This window comes from Bipolaris sorokiniana (assembly GCF_000338995.1).
Source record: "Bipolaris sorokiniana ND90Pr unplaced genomic scaffold COCSAscaffold_3, whole genome shotgun sequence".
Classification (NCBI taxonomy): Eukaryota; Fungi; Ascomycota; class Dothideomycetes; order Pleosporales; family Pleosporaceae; genus Bipolaris; species Bipolaris sorokiniana.
Genome location: NW_006911897.1, coordinates 1,226,515 through 1,246,285, shown reverse-complemented (window position 1 = coordinate 1,246,285; position 19,771 = coordinate 1,226,515). Strand labels below are relative to the sequence as shown.

General features: G+C 51.8%; 7 protein-coding genes across 7 annotated transcripts; 4 read left to right on the top strand and 3 right to left on the bottom strand.

The window, feature by feature from the left end:
- Nucleotides 1-216: 216 nt before the first annotated feature.
- COCSADRAFT_197162 (glycoside hydrolase family 1 protein) lies at nt 217-5,690 on the bottom strand. Its single transcript, XM_007698829.1, has 6 exons — nt 3,851-5,690; nt 1,948-2,872; nt 1,794-1,891; nt 1,330-1,742; nt 792-1,281; nt 217-728 (listed from the first exon to the last, which is right to left on the bottom strand). The coding sequence occupies exons 1-6, from the start codon at nt 5,562-5,564 to the stop codon at nt 529-531; spliced, it is 3,840 nt and encodes a 1,279-aa protein (XP_007697019.1). The 5' UTR covers nt 5,565-5,690; the 3' UTR covers nt 217-528.
- Nucleotides 5,691-6,448: 758 nt separating this feature from the next.
- On the bottom strand, nt 6,449-7,965 carry COCSADRAFT_136207 (uncharacterized protein). The gene is made up of 3 exons (XM_007698828.1): nt 7,792-7,965; nt 6,892-7,653; nt 6,449-6,843 (listed from the first exon to the last, which is right to left on the bottom strand). The coding sequence occupies exons 1-3, from the start codon at nt 7,880-7,882 to the stop codon at nt 6,656-6,658; spliced, it is 1,041 nt and encodes a 346-aa protein (XP_007697018.1). The 5' UTR covers nt 7,883-7,965; the 3' UTR covers nt 6,449-6,655.
- A 228-nt stretch (nt 7,966-8,193) lies between these two features.
- Nucleotides 8,194-9,773, top strand: COCSADRAFT_34161 (uncharacterized protein). The gene has a single exon (XM_007698366.1). It carries the CDS (start codon nt 8,391-8,393, stop codon nt 9,549-9,551), a length of 1,161 nt encoding a protein of 386 aa, XP_007696556.1. The 5' UTR covers nt 8,194-8,390; the 3' UTR covers nt 9,552-9,773.
- A 450-nt stretch (nt 9,774-10,223) lies between these two features.
- On the top strand, nt 10,224-12,224 carry COCSADRAFT_82826 (uncharacterized protein; the record flags this gene model as incomplete). Its single annotated transcript, XM_007698827.1, has 3 exons — nt 10,224-10,284; nt 10,337-11,598; nt 11,976-12,224. The coding sequence occupies 3 exons, from the start codon at nt 10,224-10,226 to the stop codon at nt 12,222-12,224; spliced, it is 1,572 nt and encodes a 523-aa protein (XP_007697017.1).
- Nucleotides 12,225-14,148: 1,924 nt separating this feature from the next.
- COCSADRAFT_83484 (uncharacterized protein) lies at nt 14,149-15,355 on the top strand (the record flags this gene model as incomplete). Its single annotated transcript, XM_007698826.1, has 2 exons — nt 14,149-14,777; nt 14,986-15,355. The coding sequence occupies 2 exons, from the start codon at nt 14,149-14,151 to the stop codon at nt 15,353-15,355; spliced, it is 999 nt and encodes a 332-aa protein (XP_007697016.1).
- A 695-nt stretch (nt 15,356-16,050) lies between these two features.
- COCSADRAFT_179019 (uncharacterized protein) lies at nt 16,051-17,155 on the top strand. Its single transcript, XM_007698825.1, has 2 exons — nt 16,051-16,396; nt 16,462-17,155. Exons 1-2 carry the CDS (start codon nt 16,066-16,068, stop codon nt 17,001-17,003), a joined length of 873 nt encoding a protein of 290 aa, XP_007697015.1. The 5' UTR covers nt 16,051-16,065; the 3' UTR covers nt 17,004-17,155.
- Nucleotides 17,156-17,541: 386 nt separating this feature from the next.
- Nucleotides 17,542-19,647, bottom strand: COCSADRAFT_110979 (uncharacterized protein). Its single transcript, XM_007698824.1, has 3 exons — nt 19,231-19,647; nt 18,798-19,180; nt 17,542-18,751 (listed from the first exon to the last, which is right to left on the bottom strand). The coding sequence occupies exons 1-3, from the start codon at nt 19,630-19,632 to the stop codon at nt 17,665-17,667; spliced, it is 1,872 nt and encodes a 623-aa protein (XP_007697014.1). The 5' UTR covers nt 19,633-19,647; the 3' UTR covers nt 17,542-17,664.
- Nucleotides 19,648-19,771: the final 124 nt, after the last annotated feature.

Genomic DNA, 19,771 nt, shown 5'->3' with positions numbered 1-19,771 from the left:
GCTTTAATCATGTGCTTCTTGTCGCAAGTCGGGATGTGAGTAACGATCCCACTGTCAGCATCCTTCGTACCTCGCACTATACTCCGCAAATGAAACACCAGACGTAAAGCGAAGTCAGAAGAGTGTAGATCAAATGTATTCTCTCCCAAGAAGGAAGACTCTGTACAAAAAAACACACCGGTATGACAAAAACCCGAATCCAAAAGAAACAATGCATCCAATCATGCAATTCCTAACCCCACTTTCAAAAAAAAAGAATACAGAAAGAACACAGTCAGATGGGAAAAAAAAGGTGAATAAGCCATTTGCCATTCTGACGCCAAAACAATGCAACAAAGCTCGTCTTCTCCCTCCCTCTCTCTCTCTCTCTCCCAGAAAGAGCCAGACAGAACAGAAGAAGTCGCCTAAGCCATATCCATTCCAATCATCCCATTCATCATCATAGCTAACTCCACCTCCTTGCTGAATTCTACATTCACCGACAACGCCACAAGACAACAACAGCGACATCTCCTCTCGCCCATGAATCTACCGTTCGTAACCAGAATGATCCGACGGTATCGGCGATGCAGACGCGGGTTTCCAAATTTTGACGCGCATGTCGTCGCCGGCTGAGGCGAATGTAGTTGGATCTTTGGGGTGCCAAGCTACGCTATTGACGCAGCCGGGGTGGGCATCGAGGGCTTCGATGAGGAGACCGTTAGAGCGCCAGATGTATATTCTCGAGTCTAGACACACAATACTGTTAGCAAGTTGTTGGTTAGGGCATAGATCGGATTATTGGAGCTTACCTTCGCTGCCGCTGACGACAAAGTTCTCGTCGGCACCGCCAAAGGCAGATCTGATGATGAATTGTTTCTGAACGTGCGCCTCGAAACGTTGGATGACGTCGCCGGTGTCGATTTCCATGAGCTTGATTTGATCGGGACTCATACTGACGAGCATGTAGCGCGAGTCCTGGCTGATCATCACACTGGTTAGTTTGACGTCGTCGAGCTGGAACTCTGCAATCTTCTCGTAGCTGACAAAGTCAAAGACTACTATTGAGCTCTCGGTGATGATGACGAGACGCTCGCCATTTGGTGATACTGCAATGTCGTTTGCGCGGAGCCTTCCGCCGTCGTCGCAAAAGTTGTGCTTGAGGTCGCCGTTGAGATCCCAGATTCCACAGCCCATGCGGTCATCTTGCGATCCGATGATGACGCGCGTGCCGGAGGGATCCCAAGCTGCTGTTGTGCATGGATAAGTGAAGTCGCTAATGCATTGTATGCACGCACCCGACTAGGCAGGTTAGTCTATGCCAACTACAAGGGTGCATGAATACCGTACCTTGACGTCCCATATCCTCGCAGAGTTTTCGGGTTGAGAGCAGCATGTCACAATCTTGGAGTCATCCGGGCTCCACGCAAGATGAGTGACGCCTGAATCTCGGTGTTCATCTAATTGATGTAGCACTCTATATGTGCTCGTCTCGTAGATGATGATTGTGCAATCCTTGCTTGTCGACGCCAACTTGGTGCCATCATTCGAGTATTGCAAAAACCACACCTCGTCCTTGTGATGTCTTAGATCAAGCACGGCCTTTGTGGGGAAATCGTCTCTCGCGCAATTGTGATTCAGGTAGAGCGAGGGTGATGCGGCTGTGTTATGGTACAAACAATTTGCGATCCAGCTGTCTTTTACCTCGTCTAACAATACGGCTAACCTGTGTTCTGGAATCATTACGCTGGGTGAAATGGATCCTGTAGGGTGTAAGTAGACGGTCTTGGCATTTACACGCAATCACCACTTACTCGACAAATCTGAAAGGAGATGCATTCGCGACTCGCCGCGAGCACCATCCCACTGAGCTTGGTGTCTCAAATCTTCGGCAGATTGGCACATCATAAAACTAGCAGCTGTCAGCACAAATGCAAACGTGGAAACAGAGCAGAATTGAAGACTGACGCTGAAAGAGCGTGTAACCTGCCGACATCTTGGTGAAGTGGCGTCAACTCTTGTCGGAGGACTGCAAGCGCTTTTGAAAGGTCTCTTCGCTCCAGCAATTCCAGATACTTTTGCTGCTTCAACCAAAATAACATAACCTCCCGATTCGCACCCTCGGCAAGGGTCAGACCCGCAGATTGCCGTGAGCCTGACTTTGGCCTTGACTTTCCCCACGGCTTTCCATACGAAGCATCCAAACCAACGCCGCCTCCGTTATCATTTGCATTCGAGCCAAATAATAACTCTTCCGCCTCTTCCCAATCGCCGTTCAAGACCGAGCTCCGGAATGCCGCAACCGTGGGGCCCTCGAGCTGGAAGCCGCTCTCTTTACACAATGTGCTTGCTGAATTGTGATATCCCAAGTTGGTCAGACTTTGTATGAGTATCCGCGTTACTTCTTCCCTGTCGTGGCCGAAAAAGGTCGCGGGAACCGATGCTCCTCCATTCGCTACCGGACCACCGTTCGTGTAGGAGCCGTTGCTCTCAGTCCGGGTGTGGGAGCTGCCATTTGCATGCTTGCCCAGCGGCGACCTGGGTGCCGAGGATTGTGACGAACCGTTGGTAAAGTTTCGCGAGGGCGATTGTGATGTCTTCGAGTCGTCGTTGTCAAGGCGCATGGTCCCGTCGAGTCTGCGCCTGCGCTTCGAGGTGTGGCGGGTTAGCCTGCCTCGGTCGGTGCGCGAAAGAGGGTCTTGGTCGCTGTGGTCGTTGTGGTCGTCGCTGTCGGAGAAGCTGTACCTGCGCTTTCCGGCTGGAGTGCGTTGAGACGGAAGGATGTTGGTGGTGGGACCGGGGACAGTGGAGGGGGCAGAGATGACTGGGGAAGTAGAAGAAGCGGGGGAGGGCGGAGTGGATGGGCGGTCGGCGGCGATTGGGGAGGGAAAGTCTGGGGAGGTTTCGTCTGCCAGGACGAAGGCTGGGCTTGGTTTACCCGCAGATGGCGCAGAGATGGGTTCGTGGCAGCCTATTGCCAGAAGGGAGCCTTATAATCTGTGGCTATGCAGTGATCATGAACAGAAGGCTCAAGAGGATGGACGGGCAGTATACGCAGTGTGTTGACTGGCGTGGGTGTGCGACAGAAGAGGGGGGCAAGAGAGAACGATCGGGGTTGCGGAGTGAGCTGGGAGGGATGAAGCAGCAGGAGATGTCACGAGCCAAGAGAGATGGATGATGCTGCCGCCAGGGCCTGACTGTTGTTCGCCGATACCAGGCTGGATGAAGCTGTGCCGGGGTTTGACACGTCGAGATACGGTCGTGAAGAGGATCGTGGGCGTGGTGTGAAATTGTTTTGGTGTTTGGAGAGCAGGTGGCTGACGTTACGCAGCTGCTGGCTACCTGGTCGTGCAGCGAGCGGTTGCGTCAAGCGTCATGCGCCAAGTGGCAGTCACGACGTGTAAACGGAATGGTCCGACAGAAATTAAGGGCCAAACAGTAAGCGGCCAGAGTGTCCGGTAATCAAGTGTATAGATTCAAGTGGAAAAGTACGCGGGCAACCAGCAAGGTGCAAGGGCCCTGGACGATATGGGGTGGGTTAGCAGCGCCGATAAGAAAGCAGGCTAACACCCGCGTCCTGGAGTATCTTTTAGTACACGACCTCACGCCCAACACCACGTCACATGAGGCCTCATTCGCCGGGACCCACCGACAAACCATCACATGGCATGAACCACTAGACCGCCCAATCCAAACTAATTGCACTCTTCACCCTGAAAGAAGAATTGCATTACATTCTCAATTCCATACTACTGCTACCGGCTGTAGCATCCTGTTCTAGTTCTAGTTCTACCCCTAACCCCTCACATCCTCATCGTTGCATTCCCCTCCGCCCCATGCTCCTTGAACCAATTCAAAAACTGGAACATACTCGCCTTGGGATACCGCTCCAAACTCTCATAATCTACATACTGCAGCCCAAACCTGACCGAGGTGCCCAGCAGCCACTCAAAGTTATCATATATCGACCATCCCCACGCGCCCGTCACATTAACACCGTCGACATGGATCGAGAGCAAGATGTTATCTAGGTACTGCTGGTAGTAGTCTGCGCGCTTGAGATCCCAAAGTGCGGCATTGATGTTGCTCCATTGCGCTTCAAACGGTTCTGCGAAGCCAAATTCGCTGACGACGATGTCCGGGATGGACGGGAATAGGACTTGCGTGATGTGCTTGAGGTAACGGCGTACGCCTGCGGGCGCAGAGTAGAACCACGACATGGCTGGATCGGCCGCGGGTCCAATGGGGAAGCCATTGGGAGCTATGCTTGCGGAGCCAGCACAGTCAGGAAATGAAGGGTGAGAGCGGTTGCTGGTGCAGGCCTCGAGGCCGCCGTTGACTTCAAATGCTACAAACGACGAGTAAGGGTCGATGGCGTAGAAGTCACATGAGCCCTTGATTAGGTCTTTTTCTTCTTGCGTGAACTCGGGCAAAAGGTCGCCAAGGGTGTCTTTGAGGGATTGCGGGTAGTCGCCGTCAGTCCAGCAACCTCCAAACCACCCAATGCTAAAGTCAAAGTTGCGTTGCCGGGCTACTTCATCCTCGGGCTTTGTACTGTTGGCCTCGTAGTAGTTGCCACTGTTCTTGAACGTGATGCGGCCCCGGCCCTTGAACTCCTCGTGGTACCATTTTGCGACCTTGGCGTGGGCAAGCAGCGTGTAGTGGCCGCACAAGAAGCGGGCCTCGATGCCAGGCCCGACTCCGTTAGGCGCCGGGTAGTACTTACCGGCCGGGTAAGACGCATATTGCCAGTTGCAGTACTGAGGCTCGTTGATGGTGAACCACTCGTCAACGAACGCATCGTAGCGAGTGATGACAAACTTGGCGTAGTTGAAAAAGTCATCTACAACGCGGCGGTCCGTCCATCCGCCGTACTCGTTGAAGATTGCGAGCGGAGTATCCCAGTGGAAGAGCGTCACCGAAGGGTGAAGCCCATTGGCATGCATAGTCGCAATCACATCATCGTAATGTGCAACCGCTTCCTCGTTGACAGGTCCGTTTCCAAAGGGGAAAAACCGCGGCCACGAGAAACTGGGACTAAAGGCCTTGATACCCAATTTTGCAAGTCGAGCAAAATCCTGCTTGTACAGATAGTAATGTTGAGCAACAACATCACCAGTCGTATTGTCCGCCACAAAATTTGGCACTCGATGGGAGAGTAAATCCCAGATGCTGGGTCCTTTGCCCTCGTCCTTGGCAGCTCCTTCAATCTGATATGCCGAAGAACTTAATCCCCAGACAAAGTTTTTGGGCAACTTTAAACCCTGAGTCTCGGGGTACCCAGTACCGACCAGGGCATGGTAGTAACGTGGGTCTGGCTGTGGATACACGGATGGCTCGGGAGTCGGTTCAACAGTTGTTGTAACCGTACCCGTGACAACAGGACCTACTTGATCCCAGAGCGCCGCAAGTGCATTGTGCGAGTAGTCGGTTCGGGTAAAAGGAGTAGGTTGTGCAGAAGCATTGTAGCTAGAGGTGCTATACCCAGTAGGCTGAGCAAAGGAAAGCGAAGAAGACCCATTGGTAGCAGCAGCAACTGGCCGAGCCAGAAGCAGCAAGCCAACAAGAGGCGCCAACCGGTCCATCTTGCAAAAACACCTCAAACTGCAAGATGAAGAAGGGACTCAGAAACAAACGGCAGAACGGGGTGAGGCCAGTACTTGTACTACAAAGTACCTCGAATGGCTCCCCTCCAACTCCTTCTTGTTAACCAGCATTCCGGAGCCCCGCGCCGAATCCTCATTCCTTTCGGCATCTTCTCCTCGTCGATTCCTGCACATCACCCCAGTACGCTGGGGCTCGGCATGCATGGAAGCCCCTCAGAACGACGCTCAGGAAACATGTTGGTACTACTGTGCAAGTAGGCGCATCGTCAAGCCAACAAGACTAGCCATTGCCCAATGAGCACGCAGCCAAGGTTCGCTTCCAAGCCTTTGCCGCGGAATACAAGAGGTCGAGGGAGGGTGTTGGAGTAGCAATACACGGGAGAATAACTAGTAAGACGTCATGTTTCCAAAAACAGGAGGTTGGCGGAAGAACCGGGGTGAGGTTCCGTTGCCCGCAGCGGAAAACAGCCATTGCGGAGAGCTTGCAGCAGCTATTGGTGGATACCACTGTAGTAGCCAAAAGTTTCTCCATAAGCTCGCAAGCGTTCTTCTGCACAAGAACAAGCAGCAACGGAACATTCGACTTAAAAGATGACGATCCAAGACAATGCCGTGCCAAAACTTGTGGGGACAGAGCATGGCACGTTGAGCAGGAAGTATCCTTCGCACGTCTAGCCGGTCCGCACCCCCGAAATGATGTTCGGAGTCTCGGTGAGTTTGGTAAATGCACGACAAGACTACAAGCAGTTGCCTAGACGGGATACATAGCATTTCTGATTAGTGTCATTCGGATACTGCAAGGATCAAGGAGAATAGGCAAATATAGGTCAAACACGACCTAGATCCGGCGAGGTACATGGATGGTCTGGTTTTACGCAACTTGCAGTAACACTGGATATTCTATTCGAGTAACTAAGTCCGATTTCTAAATTTTGAATCCAATTTGGGCGCATCTGGTCGATGGCTCGATATGGCCATAAAATGCCATTAAGATGCCGCAAGACTCGTTGGGTATATGTCTAGCATCTCGGTAACAGGCAGTCATTAGAGTAGTCGTTAAGAGAAAGACCTTAGGCCTTGCGCTGCTTCTTCGCAGGTGGTTCTTGGGCGGATTTCCGTCCCTTTCCTACGAGGGCACGAATGTCAACGGGCTCGTCGTTGTCGTCATCATCGTCGTCATCGTCATCATCGTCGCTGTCGTCCATGACATCGAGGTCGGATAGCTCCTCATCGTCCTCTTCTTCCTCAAAAGTGGCCTCTGCGACCTGTTAGCATCCGAATCGCCAAGTGTGAGCATGCAACGTACTGTAGTATCTGATGGCATTGGGCCAGATATCTTCAGCAATGATAGTAGCAACCTCGTCACCACCGGGGAAAACCTCAATCTCTTGATAGTCGAATGGGTCTTCATCCTCTTCATCCTCGTCGTCATCGATCTTCTCTCCTCGCCTGACCTTCTCAAACCTCTCCCTCTCTTCCTTTACAGCTTGTGCTGACTCTTGCGCGCTAACCCATCGGTAGCCGGAAACGAAGGAGAAGAGACCGAAGAAGCTGATTGAAGCATCTGTTGCGGTCTCGATCATCTGAGCAAGCTTCTTGTACTCGGCCGACTTTACCTCCTCATTCCTTGCTGCTCCGTTGGTGGTATCAGCTGCCAACTTAGCCCTCAGCTGGCCTAGCTTGTATGCAGCATCAGTAAGACCGTCGGTAAGGTCCTTGCCCTTCTTCCAGTTGATCTTGACGGGCTCAGACACCAGACCCTGCCAATCCCTGGTCTTGCGGAACCAAAACTTCTTCTCCAGAACCTTGTCCTCGAAGTATTCGTTTTCCGTGAAGCCAAGCCTAAGCAAGAAGCTGCGCGGTGAGCCATTGGGGTCATCCAGCTCGAAGCGCGAAACTTCAACAGTAGACAGGCATTCTGCGATGAGCTTCGAATCGGTGGGTTGGATGAAGTTGTCAATCTCGGGAGGCGCTTGCTCGAAGACTAGGGCCCAGAAGTGAGGAATCTTCTCAACAAGTTCGGCGCGCTTCTTGAACAGCGGGGTCTGGATTGCCTCAGCTTTACGGACTACATGTATGTCAGCATTGCGCTTGTCGCACTGGCAGAAGCAGAAGGAATGAGGCATTGCAAAGAGCGCTACTCTTGGGGGTTTGTTTTACGCAACTATGCGATCCCTCTCTTCACGTAGGAGGCAGTGCGACTTACTGATTTCTTCTTCAGCATCCTCAAACTCGTGCTCAAGAGCCGCAAGCTCTTCGAAGCGAGCAGAAACTTCTTCGTGTGTATGATCCTCCATTTTGATGTCTTCAAAAAGATACTAAATTCAGTATCGCAGGCGTGAAATACTGAATGTGAGTTGTGGTTGAGGTTGGATCGTTTAATCTGTGAGCATTTCTCACAAAATTTCGCAAAATACTGCAGGGATCTGGAGCTACTTGGATGATCCCCACTTAAAGCGGAGCCATTCCGCCCCGCGTTTTTACGCATACTTACGCCATACACTTTGCTTGGCAAGCTGTCAGGTAAAAGCATAGTGAAGGTTAAGGCATGTATTTTCTTATGGTAATACTAGATGTGCAGACATGCGTGAGAGCTCAAGTATGAAATCTACCATGGATTGATTGCATAACGAAGAGTGATAGCCATAGTTGTTGACGTATGACTCCTACTTGTCTATATCACATCCTGTTTCACTTGTGGTAGTATACCTTCTACACATTCACTACAAACAAAACCCATCGTGCATTCCGTACAGCACGTCTCTAGTCACCTTCAAACCCTGCATCCTCTGTCGCGTTCTCACTATGGGAGGCCTAGCATTCGCAGATACTGTGGCGGAGTCTGGACAGCCAATTGTTGTCCCCCGACTATCTCGAGAACTGTATAAGCAACTTTCCGCACACTATCAGCGCGCCCTAGAGACGATCTTCGAGAAAGTTGTTATTCCACGCGAGGCACCAGGCAAAGCAGACCACGGCGATATTGATTACTTAGTCGACGGACTCCGATCTCCATACACAGAGAACAATGTGTGGGACCTGATATGCGATCTTTTTAAGGCTGAAGCCCACATACTGCGCGGCGGATCAGCTTCGTACGCGGTGCAGCACCCCGCGACAATAGGACTTTACGTCCAAGTAGATGTCGAGCTATGCGTGGGACATGGAACTTCCGACAGTGCCGAGCTCTTCGAATGGACGCGTTTCGTAAAAAGCGACTCTGATTTGCTGCAAATCATTGGGGTATCGCATCGACCCTTGGGCCTCGTCTGCAACGACCAAGGCTTGCATATGCGAGTGCAAGAGATAGAGCCTTACAACAAGAAAAAAGCCTTGCTATTCTTGACACGATCTCCGGAAGAGGCTCTAGAGTTCTACGGTCTTGATATTGCCAAGTATCGGACTGGGTTCACGAATGAGGAGGATCTCTTTGACTGGGCATGTAGTGGGAGGTTCTTCGCTCGTGAGATTTTTCAGAGTCGCACTGAGAAACACAATGATCGAGCACGCCAAACGAAGAGGCCCATGTACCGGCGATTTGTTGAAGAGTACATACCCTCACATCCGGACAAGGGCGCTTGCAAGGCTTGGACACGGGAGGAGGTGCTTCACGAAGCCATCCGTATCTTCGGAAAGCAAGCGGGGTATGATGCTATGATGGAAGAGCATCGTCTTAAGACGGCAGAAGAAGAGCTCTGGAAAGAGATCAGGGAAGCGGTGCCTGTACAGAGCAACTCTATAGCTCTCATCCTCCGAGGCTTGAGACGCTGGGTGGCTTTTGAAAACGGACATCCCTTCATCACAACGGAGCCAAATCTTGCGGAACCTCTGGTCTGGTCCAAGTTTGTGTCACCCGACACCAGAGATGTCGTGCTAGCATGGGTGAAAGACAATTATGGGCAAGTCAAATCCCTGGAGAAGGCGCGTGCAAGTGCATCCAAGGAGGCCGCAAAGAATATCCTGTAGTGGATAGCGCATCTGTAGGCGAGGAGGATGGTAGTGTCCGCTCGGGTCCGTATAATCAATCGCAGTCGCGCACGTTTCTCGCTGCAAGCCTGCGAATTTTGCCGACCTGGTTTTTGTGACGTAAAGGCATATCTGCTAAGCCGATGCTTCCCACGCGATGCGGGCCTGGTCGATAGAGTGGTGGTCCGACGTGGTTCGCAGTGCAAATTTTCAATTTCGAAGGGGTAATGGAAAGCAGTTTTGAAGGGGTAATGGAGTCGATTTCGAAGGGGTAATGCAAGCGCCTAACTGTGGGTCGCGGGCGTGGAGTGGGTTTGGTGGTCGGTCCGACCAGCAAGGCATGGGGCCTGGATCACAAATAATTTTTGCCTTTTTGGAAAAGCATGTCGTCGACGAGTATTGCCTGCGCTAAGATGATCTGCTATCATGCCAAGACCTGGCCATGTAATGTTTTGCTATCTTGTTCAATCATGTGCGGTACCGGATCCTGCCGAAATTTTATACCATCCTGTCGTGCCAATTGAATTTTGATCATCAGACACAGGCCGTTGTGTTATCGTTTCCCCATATTACACGCTTCGTGACACGTCCGTAGCGTTCTATCTGCGTCGTCGGTGTACTACTGGGAGAAGGAAAAAAAAACTCGCCACAGGCCCATCCATGATGAACGACATGGACGGCTCGCTTCCAGAGCCCCAACTTCCAGAATCACACGTATTGATTGTTATTACAGGTACACAGCATTGCCACTTGACTTAGCCTTCATTTAACATTAACTTGGACAGGCGGCACAATATGCATGCGAAAGTCTGCAGACGGACTGGTCCCTGCTCGAGGATTCTTAAAAGCTGGACTTGCACCTCGGCCTGTTTTCAATGACGGATCCTACCCAGAGCCTCTCGAAATTGTTATCGACGACAAGGGTACGCGAAAGGCCGTGCAGAGCTTGAGGACTCCAGTCAGCACGTATGAACGCCGGGTTCGATACTGTGTGCTGGAGTTTGAAAAACTGCTTGATAGCAGCTCCATTGACTCGACTGGCTGGGACCAGATTGCGCGTACAGTGCAAAGGAACTACCAACTATTCGATGGCTTCGTCATCTTACATGGGACCGATTCACTGGCCTACACGTCGTCTGCGCTCAGTTTCATGTTTCACAATTTGGGGAAACCCGTAGTTCTGACCGGGTCCCAAGCACCTATGATGAACTTGCAAACGGACGCCCAGGACAACCTGCTCAACTCGCTCATCATTGCTGGACACTTTATGATTCCCGAAGTGTGTCTCTTCTTCAACTTCAAGCTGTTCCGAGGCAACCGTGCGACCAAGATATCTGCAGAGGACTTTGATGCATTCGGCAGTCCCAATCTGCCAGCGCTGGCCACCATTTCCTCTACCAGGACCAATGTACTGTGGCACCGTGTCCATCGCTCCACCGACCTCAGCCCATTTACCATTCAGACGAGCCTGGACACGGCACACGTAGCCTGTCTACGTGTCTTTCCGGGAATTACGCCTGCAATGGTGGATGCAGTCTTGCATCTGGACGGGCTCAAGGGGCTCGTATTGGAGACATTTGGAGCAGGAAACACACCTGGTGGGCCGGACAGCGCAATGACGCGATGCCTGGCCGACGCGGTAAAGAGGGGAATTGTGATTGTCAATGTAACACAGTGTCTGAGCGGCAGCGTTAGTGCGCTGTATGCTCCTGGAGCCTTTCTTGGGCGAGCGGGAGTTGTGTTTGGACAGGATCTAACATCAGAAGCAGCCCTTACCAAGCTAGCATACCTCCTGTCGCTGCCGGGAGCCACGCCCGACGAGGTTGCAAAGCGCATGTCTGTTTCATTGCGTGGCGAGCTTACCGAGACGACACGAACCCATTTCGAGCATCCTTCGAGGAGCGGCGTACTTACCCCTGAGCTCTCCAGTCTCACGGCGCTCGGGTACGCGATCCAAAAGGGCGACTTGCAGGCGACGAGAGATATTATTCGAGGTGAACCTCGTTGGCTGCTCAACGATGCCGACTATCAGATGAATAGCCCAGTGGTAAGTGCATTTCTGTCCAGTCAGCATTCGTGTGCCTATCTCCCCCCCTCTGTCACGGTGTTGCAGCAGGTTGCAACCGGCATCGCTCGAGTTGCATTGTGCCTGCACTGGGCAAGAGCCGGCATCGGAAAGAAGATGTGCACTCGCGGCAGTACAGGCAGCAGCGTCCTGAAGAGGGGCAACACGTCTGTACATGGCGAGTGTCATAGATAAAGGCACAGGAGGCCGTCGGCACAGGAGAGAACAGGGCACGATGCACATGCGCTTATCGCTCAGCTGGATTCCGGGCTGCATGCGGCGTAGCAAACGTGTCTGGAACATTATTCTTCCATACAATGACGCGCAATATTGCGATATGGTGCTGACTATGAACGCAGCACCTGGCGGCAACCAGCCCCAACGTAGAGATTCTGCGAGATTTTCTGGCACAGGGGGCCTCTGTGCATCTTCGAAACCGATCAGGCAATACCCCGCTCTTCCTGGCAGCGGCGGCAGGCCTGGCAGACCATGTTCAGACACTGATCGATGCGGGAGCCCATCTTCACAGCGACGAAGTGAGCGCGGCCAAGCTGTACGCATCGGAGGGCGACGGCAACGCTGAGATTTGGGGCCGCGTGATTGGGTGAGGGGTACATGCAACTCACATGGACGAGCATTGGAGGGGCCACAGTTGATTGTGGCTGCTTGCTGGCTGCCGCGGGCCCAGCGAAGGAATTGTTTATTTGATGGCACGTCGTCGGCAGGGTCTGGTGACGCCTGGGGTGAGGCCGATGCACGTCTGCAACGTCGAGAGCGGGTGAGTGGTTGGGCGTGGTGGACAATGGGCGGGATGCTATGAGCGGGCGCATCCTTCTTGGGGAGGTGAGCAGTGCAAGTGCGTGGTGTTGGATACGCAACAAACGGCGACCAAGGCGTGCTTGCTTATGCTTAGGGGCGCCCAGATGACAGCCATGGTCATGGCGAGACTCACGGGCAAGAGGACGCACTACTCAACATGGCATCCGACAACAGTACATACACATAGACAGACAGGCGGCGCTAGATGTGGGGAAGCGGGCTGCAACGAATTTCCGCTTTGGAGATGCGAGGGGTGCTAGCAGGCCAGGGCCGCTAAAGAGGGAGACATCGGGAGCTTGTTTCAGTTAGTAAAAGAAATCTCTGTGCCAAGACCTGACACCGTGATGTCCCTTGCTTGCACTCGGAGTAATCCCGCCCCTAGGAGCACCTCTTTATTCTTATTACTCACCACCGCACAAGCCGCTGCGGACGGCGGACGGCCCCGAACAAAGCATCGTCGACCTTACATATCTATACATACCTGGGTGCAGCGACATGTCCCCTGTCGTGCTGCTTCTTGACTCGTAGTCCATGTCTACTATGTAACTATGCATTTGTAGTACTACTATATGTACGATATGGCCGATTCTCACGTAGTAGTTGATTTATCCCCGCATCGATTCGCAGGCTGGGTTGGAGTCCTTTTGGATATAGTATGTACTATGTATGTACATTATTTTTGCTAGTAGATTCTAAAGGTGGAGCCCGCTCGTCTATGGATTAGCCTACCAAGCACAAGCATGCCTCGCAGAGACCATGATAGTGCCTGTGTCTGTGTGTTGGGAAAAGTGAAAAAAAAAGGACAATGGCAAACACTCTTGTTTCGGCGTCTAATGTGGCAATGGATGGCAATATCAACGGCAACGGCAACGGCAGTGGCAGTGGCAGTGGCAGTGGCAACGCAGACATGATATCCATACCCATATCTGTCCATTCCCTACCCTCGGCAGTGTATCGTTGGGGAACTGGCAGCCAGCCTCCGCCGGCACGTTTCGCTGGCGTGCGGTGCTCAGTCCCTGGCCGCGGTCAGATGGTCGCCATGTTAAGCGGAGCCTATTCGCCCTTGCAGGTGGACTATTAGGTAAGTCTTTTCCCAGCAATGCAAATGACGAGGGCTAAACTTGGCTGCAAGGTCATACGAGAACCGATTCAAATTCGTGCTTCTCCTGCTTCTCCGGCTCCTCCAACAAGTACCGCTCCTCTGCACCCAACAACGTTGCGTCTGTCTACGTCAAAGGTATTGCGAGTCGGCCCGCCATCTAAACCTTAGCACTCGCCCACTAGCCTCGCCTATACCCTGCATTGCCTGCCTCACGTGTCCCTCCTTCGATTGCACTATCAACCGCTCGACCCCTTGTGTCTGTGTGCGCGTGTGTGCGCGCCTTAGGGCCCGTCATAGTCTCCCCGCCGAACCCAACAACGGCTTTTTCCACGTTACCACGGCCCTTACACAAATCCTTATCTCATCTCCCTCCACTTTGCGCCCAAGACCGACCACCTGCTTCCGCAAACCCCAGCTGATTATACCCGGGGATCCTCGCGCCTTGGCCCTGCTTTGCCTTTCCATATAGCATCCAACAAGTACTCTTGTTCCGAAATCGCTCTCCTTCTGCCCACCCAGGACCATCCACTCACTTTCTCTTTCCGGACCCGCCAGAGCCTCACCGCCACAACCCTCCTTTACCTATCCTCACCTCCGCCAAAAACACACGAATGCAAAGGACAGTCGTTACCATCAACAGCAATGGCCGCCAATCGGCGAGCTTCATTCGCGTCGCTGCCGCACTAGGATGGCAGGTACGGGCCCAGATGCGAGACTTGAACGGCATAGTTGCCCGAGAGCTGTCTGAACTCGACAATGTTACCGTCTTCATCGGAGCCCTCGAAGACAAAAAATTTCTCGATGATCTATTCAGAAGCGCTCAGTGCGCTTTCATCAACACCACGCACTGGGGCGACGAGGTTGCGATTGGTCGAGCACTAGCCGATGCCGCAAAAAAAGCCGGAATCCAGCACTACATCTACTCGAGCATGCCCGACCACTCCGTATTTGGCCAAGGCTGGAAGGCACTACCAATGTGGGCTCCAAAATTCACCGTCGAGCAATATGTTCGCCAGATTGGCCTGCCGGCCACCTTTGTCTATTGCGGCGCATACCACAACAACTTTACCGGCCTCGATTTCCCCCTGTTTCGCATGGAACATCAGTATGACGGCAGCTTTGTCTGGCAGGCCCCATTTCACCCAGATCAGCCACTCCCGTGGCTAGATTCAGAGCACGATGTTGGTCCAGCTATATTCCAACTATTTAAGGAAGGTCCACGTAAGTGGAACGGCAAGCGGTAAGCGTGTCCTGCATCTGCGTATCTTGGTCCACTTCGTTCGCCCGTTCCCCACAATGGTTCCATCAGGTGGTCTACCATCACCAGTTGCAAACGTCAAATTTTCCACTGCTTGCGCACGCACTCATGATGCAGCCATGGCTGCAGCGAGCTTGCAACATATGCGCCGCCTTTTTTGCTTTTCTGAATAACATGCTGACTAGCTTAGGATACCACTGGCGTTTGCATCCATGACCCCAAGACAAGTCTGCAAGGCTTTTAGTGTCGGCCTCAAGAGACCAGTTCGCTACAAGCGGGGCCCCATAATGATCAACGTTCCCACACCCGCAGGCTACCGGGAGCATCTCGCCGCACTCGAGTACACCCTAGGCGAGAAGGGCGCACCTTACTTTGGACCCGATCTCGAGCCGGACGTCCCCGCTGTCGCCTTGTCGCTGTGGGAAGGAAACCGTTCCATGGAGGAGTACGCCCAAGAGGTTTTCCCAGTGGAAGAAGCGGCCAATGGTCTTACTTGGATGGAAGAGGTAGAGACGCCTAGGAGAGAGATTGAGATCGACTTTGAACAGATCAATTGCTGACAATTGACGTCAATGTTTCAGGGCGAGCAATTCCAGCAACCCAGCATCATTCTGGGTTTGAGCGAGCAGCTCAACCAAGCGAGGCTCTAAATTCCTTCGGTTCGACATGTTCCTTAGTTCCAATGGCGTCGGGCGGTTGCATCTCAAAGGCGTCTGACCTCCCTTTTCCTTTGGAGTACCCTGGTAGAAAAGTGGTGCCAATGTGGCCACTGGATGCCTAACACGGAAGTACCGATACCCACTTGATGTTATCTGGCCATCTTGTAACCACACCTGCCTTTTTGTTGGAGCATTGGTGTTTTGGCTTCCTTTTTCAGCATGGGCGGAGTGTACTGCGATGTTTCCTCAAACGGTGGTGATTTGCATTCCAACAAAAGTTATCCTTTCTTTTTCTAATTCGTATGCCACGAGACGACTATTCATGAGCGTGTTTGCGTAGGGGGGTGCATTTTTGGGTCGGATTTAAAGATGGCAGCTGTAGTTAGCATATGGAAATAGATATCCATAATACGATCCACTCCACAAGAAAACATAGAGGTATGTTGAAGAAATGGTCCTTAGAAAAAGCAGTGATAGTGAGACATGTGCCGATACGAGCTGTGTAACTTGCCAAGCATAATGCGGAGAAGATAGATCTGTGCTGACATAAGCAATCTCGAATTTCTTGATGATGAACCCCAATGTTACATGATATCCGACTCCGCACGCCAATGTCAGCCGCAATCCCCTGCACGCGGGCCACCGCCCAGCGTGTCGCCTTTCGCGCCATACGATGCAAACGGTATGCAAGCACCGAGACGGTCGTAGTCGACGCCGCTCCTACAACAGCACTTCCTCCGGCCACCAAGCGTGAACAACGATTACCACGAGAGGATCTCAGCCAGCGTCTGCACAGGGCATTGTACCCAGAATACTATGGCGAGAACGGCCAGCCCATTAATGGGGCATTGAAGACACACATAAGGCGGAAACAACCGTCCAAACCCATAAGTGCAAAGTGGGAAGCCGTAATGAAGCAAAAGAACGTAAACCACGTCTTGAGTACGCCATTCCCTCTCCATACCCCTCACACACGACCTCCAAGTGCTAACCCCCGCACCCTCCAGGCCACCAATTCGGCGTCCCAGTCTTCAAGCAATCCGCCCGCAACATCAAGAAAACATGCCCTCACCCCATCGCCGCTGTCACAGCCACGCAAATCAGCACCCTCGACCCCACCGGCGCCCGCACCCGCCTCTTCGCAAAAGACAACCCAGAATGTGCGCGCGTCGGTGACATCCTACTCGTCCGCCAACGCTCTGGCGACCCCTTCGCCGGTGTCTGCATCAACATCCGGCGCCGCGGCGCCGACACGGCTATCCTTCTCCGCGGCCAGCTCACCCGTGTGGGCGTCGAGATGTGGTACAAGATTTACAGTCCGTTGGTTGAAGGCATAGAAGTTGTGCAGCGCGCGGCTAAGAGAGCCCGACGCGCCAGATTGACGTATATGCGCACGGTTAAGCATGATCGGGGTAGTGTGGAGAATGTGGTTAGGTTGTATTTGAGGCAGAAGGCGGCGCTGGGGACGGCCGAAGGGCAGAAGAAGAAGGGGGGTGCGGCGGCGATGGCGGGGGGGAAGAAGAAGGTGGGCAGAGGGAAGAAGAGGTAGGTAGTGGGGAAGTAGGTAGCCGTGGGGCTTCTTTTTTTGTACGGATGTGTACAGTATTGTATGATGAAATCAAGGGCATGTGCCATGCAAAAAAGGTGACTGCGCAGGTAGTGATATTATGCATCAAATGTATTCAAGTGATTGAAATATGATGCTATCATGTGTTTTCATATATTTCCATCCCTTCCCTTAACTCTTTTTTCCCCTTATCTTTCTCTCTCTGCCAGGAAAGAATTATCTGAATATTTATGGCATACTCGGTGAACTAAGGAAAAGCAGGATTTCCAGTGTTGTCGGTTGTCTGTACTTGGGTTTGGCGCTGGTGATTATGGATGTGTGAGTTGTACGTGTATGGATCTTGAATGTGTAAGTGGTGGGATAGGGTAATTTGGAGGTGTTGTGATATTTGTGGTTTTTGTGCTGGTTTGGCTGGTTGATGTCATGTTGTGGGTGTTTTAGGTAGGAAGGTGTATGCTGGGATTTGGGGGGGCTGTAGGAGATCAGGAGTGAAGTGAGGTGGCAATTGAGAGAGAGCAATAGGATGAGAAAGTAATCTAGAGTCCTTATAGCATTGTAGTAGAAGACATAGAAGAAGAAAACCACTGCGCCAACCCCCCTTCCCCCCTTCTTAGTCAAGAAATACAAGAAATCAAGCCATACGTCACACACTCAGCTTCTCAAGCCTTTCAATCATTCCATCTAACTGACATACTACGTCGTTATATACGGCCGACTGCAGGCCCTTATTGCTCAGCTTGTTCCCGAACCCAAAGTTACATTCGAGGCATTTTTGTGCGATTCGCTGATACTCTGGACCCAACGGGGCCCCTCGGTCTAGAACAAGTCTGCGAGCAGCGAAAACTGGATTGTTCTCATCCATTTTCGTCATCTTTTCTTCAATCGGCATCCAATAAGCAATCTCGAGCATGGCAACACCGAGGAAGAATAACGTAGTGTTGTTAATACCATAACGTGTTTGTTCTGAAATTGTTCCGGTGCCTTGCTGTAGACCCTCCATTTGGCCATCTGCTATGGTAGCAGGCCGTGATATCTGTGAGTTGAAGTGTAAAGTCTTGAGAGCTTCGACGTTGAACGAAGATCTTGATCCAAGATAGCTGAGATCTCCTAGGCGCCATCGCTCAGGAAGCCAGGGGGTGTCGTTGTACTGTAAAGTTGCAACCGCCAGTCTATGTGCTAGTTTCAAGCGATCCTCGGGTTGCAAAGCGTCGTACACCTCCTGTCTGAGCGCGTCCTGGATTGTAGATATGGTAGAAGCTGCCGAGCTATCCAGCTGTGGTTTCGCCGCTCTCTCCTTGAGGTAGAATAGATGCTTGTACATCTGCGCGCTCTCCAAGTAGCCAATACATTCCTTTGCCGACTTTAGCAGCCGTGCCTCATAACACTCTCGCAGGTAGTCACAAATACTTTTCGTCTTGCAGAGATCAACTCCGAATGTGAATAGCGTACCAGGAACATCTGCGTTGGGTACTTTTGTTGGAAGTGGTGATGTAGATACTTGAAATTGTACACGCCGAGCCTTTTTCTTAGGAGCTGAGTCTTTAGAAAGATCACAAGATGCTTTCTTCTTCAAAGTCTTGGAAGAACTCGAGATGGCAGGATTGAGTAGTTCGAGTGCTAATTCAGAGCACATATCAATATTCTCTTGGGTCTTAGGCGTGTTTGGTAGTGTGTCTGCGGATGTACTTGTCGATTGTACGAATAGCCAGATTGTAGATTCTGGTAGCGAGCTGAGGGCGATTAGCGCATACCAACAAAAGCCATGTGTATGTTTACCTAGAAGAGTTTACATAGCTAGATTCGCGACAAGATATAGCAAGGTCCAAGGTTACATCATGTTTCACGTCGGCATCAAGGCATAGTTTAGCGTCATGCCCGCAGTGCGTGGGCTGATTGCAACGCCAAACCCCACAAAGAGACTCGTGAAGCTTTCGAGAAACGGTTTGAATGGTCTTGAATCGACCGGGCAATGGGGCATGTTGGATACAAACACCTGAAGGAACTTCCTGTTGCTCGATAGCAACAACTTGCGACCGAAGCGAAATTAGCTCACTGTTCCGATCTCGTAGGCTGGTTAGACATTTTTCGTATCTCGATTTGTTGAAAGTAAACTTCAGCGGTTTGCTCAAACGTTTGTAAACTGTCCTGAGAGACTCAGTCTACGACAAGATTAGCGCGTGATCTTAGTATGCTTGAAGTCAGGACGAACCGGCAACTTCTGGCTCAAAAAAGGATCAAAATTTTCCAGTTCTGATGCGATTTCCTCGAGAAATCGGCTAATGTGTTGAATGATCTCCCTGCAAGCGTCATAGTTGTCCTGAAGTACCGCTCTGAATCGGTCTTCAGTCTCCTGGTTTGCCCAACGTCGGTTATTGCATTCTTCAAGATCAAGCTCCGCTTGTTTCTTGTTTTGAGTAGAACGCAGTAATAATCGTACTTCGTTTAGGAAAATTACTCTGATGGCTTTAAATTCCACAAAAACATCTTCAAGCTCTTGGTTGCAACGGCGGAATGTGCGTATCTTGTCACGTATTATGGAGTAGGACTTGACAACTTCGAATAGAATAGGCAAAACGCCAACTGCCAGGCCCGCTATCTCCAAACCAGACATTTTCCTAGAGAGTTGAATAGAAAGAAAAGAGAGATATGGAACAATAATGTGGCAGGCTGATCGCGGCTGAATAGACGTCTTGCGAAAGCGCCTCATCATGCACAGCCCCGCCCACTACACAGCCCCGCCTCAGCCTGAT

Coding starts and splice junctions, on each gene's coding strand:
- COCSADRAFT_110979 (XM_007698824.1), bottom strand. CDS start 19,632: ATGTCTGGTTTGGAGATAGCGGGCCTGGCAGTTGGCGTTTTGCCTATT. Junction 19,181..19,230: donor TTTTGAGCCAGAAGTTGCCG/GTTCGTCCTGAC, acceptor ATCTTGTCGTAG/ACTGAGTCTCTCAGGACAGT. Junction 18,752..18,797: donor AGCTATGTAAACTCTTCTAG/GTAAACATACAC, acceptor AATCGCCCTCAG/CTCGCTACCAGAATCTACAA.
- COCSADRAFT_179019 (XM_007698825.1), top strand. CDS start 16,066: ATGTCAGCCGCAATCCCCTGCACGCGGGCCACCGCCCAGCGTGTCGCC. Junction 16,397..16,461: donor GAACGTAAACCACGTCTTGA/GTACGCCATTCC, acceptor CGCACCCTCCAG/GCCACCAATTCGGCGTCCCA.
- COCSADRAFT_34161 (XM_007698366.1), top strand. CDS start 8,391: ATGGGAGGCCTAGCATTCGCAGATACTGTGGCGGAGTCTGGACAGCCA.
- COCSADRAFT_136207 (XM_007698828.1), bottom strand. CDS start 7,882: ATGGAGGATCATACACACGAAGAAGTTTCTGCTCGCTTCGAAGAGCTT. Junction 7,654..7,791: donor GGATGCTGAAGAAGAAATCA/GTAAGTCGCACT, acceptor ACATACATGTAG/TCCGTAAAGCTGAGGCAATC. Junction 6,844..6,891: donor CAATGCCATCAGATACTACA/GTACGTTGCATG, acceptor AACAGGTCGCAG/AGGCCACTTTTGAGGAAGAA.
- COCSADRAFT_197162 (XM_007698829.1), bottom strand. CDS start 5,564: ATGGACCGGTTGGCGCCTCTTGTTGGCTTGCTGCTTCTGGCTCGGCCA. Junction 1,743..1,793: donor TCTCCTTTCAGATTTGTCGA/GTAAGTGGTGAT, acceptor TACACCCTACAG/GATCCATTTCACCCAGCGTA. Junction 729..791: donor TGTCGTCAGCGGCAGCGAAG/GTAAGCTCCAAT, acceptor TTGTGTGTCTAG/ACTCGAGAATATACATCTGG.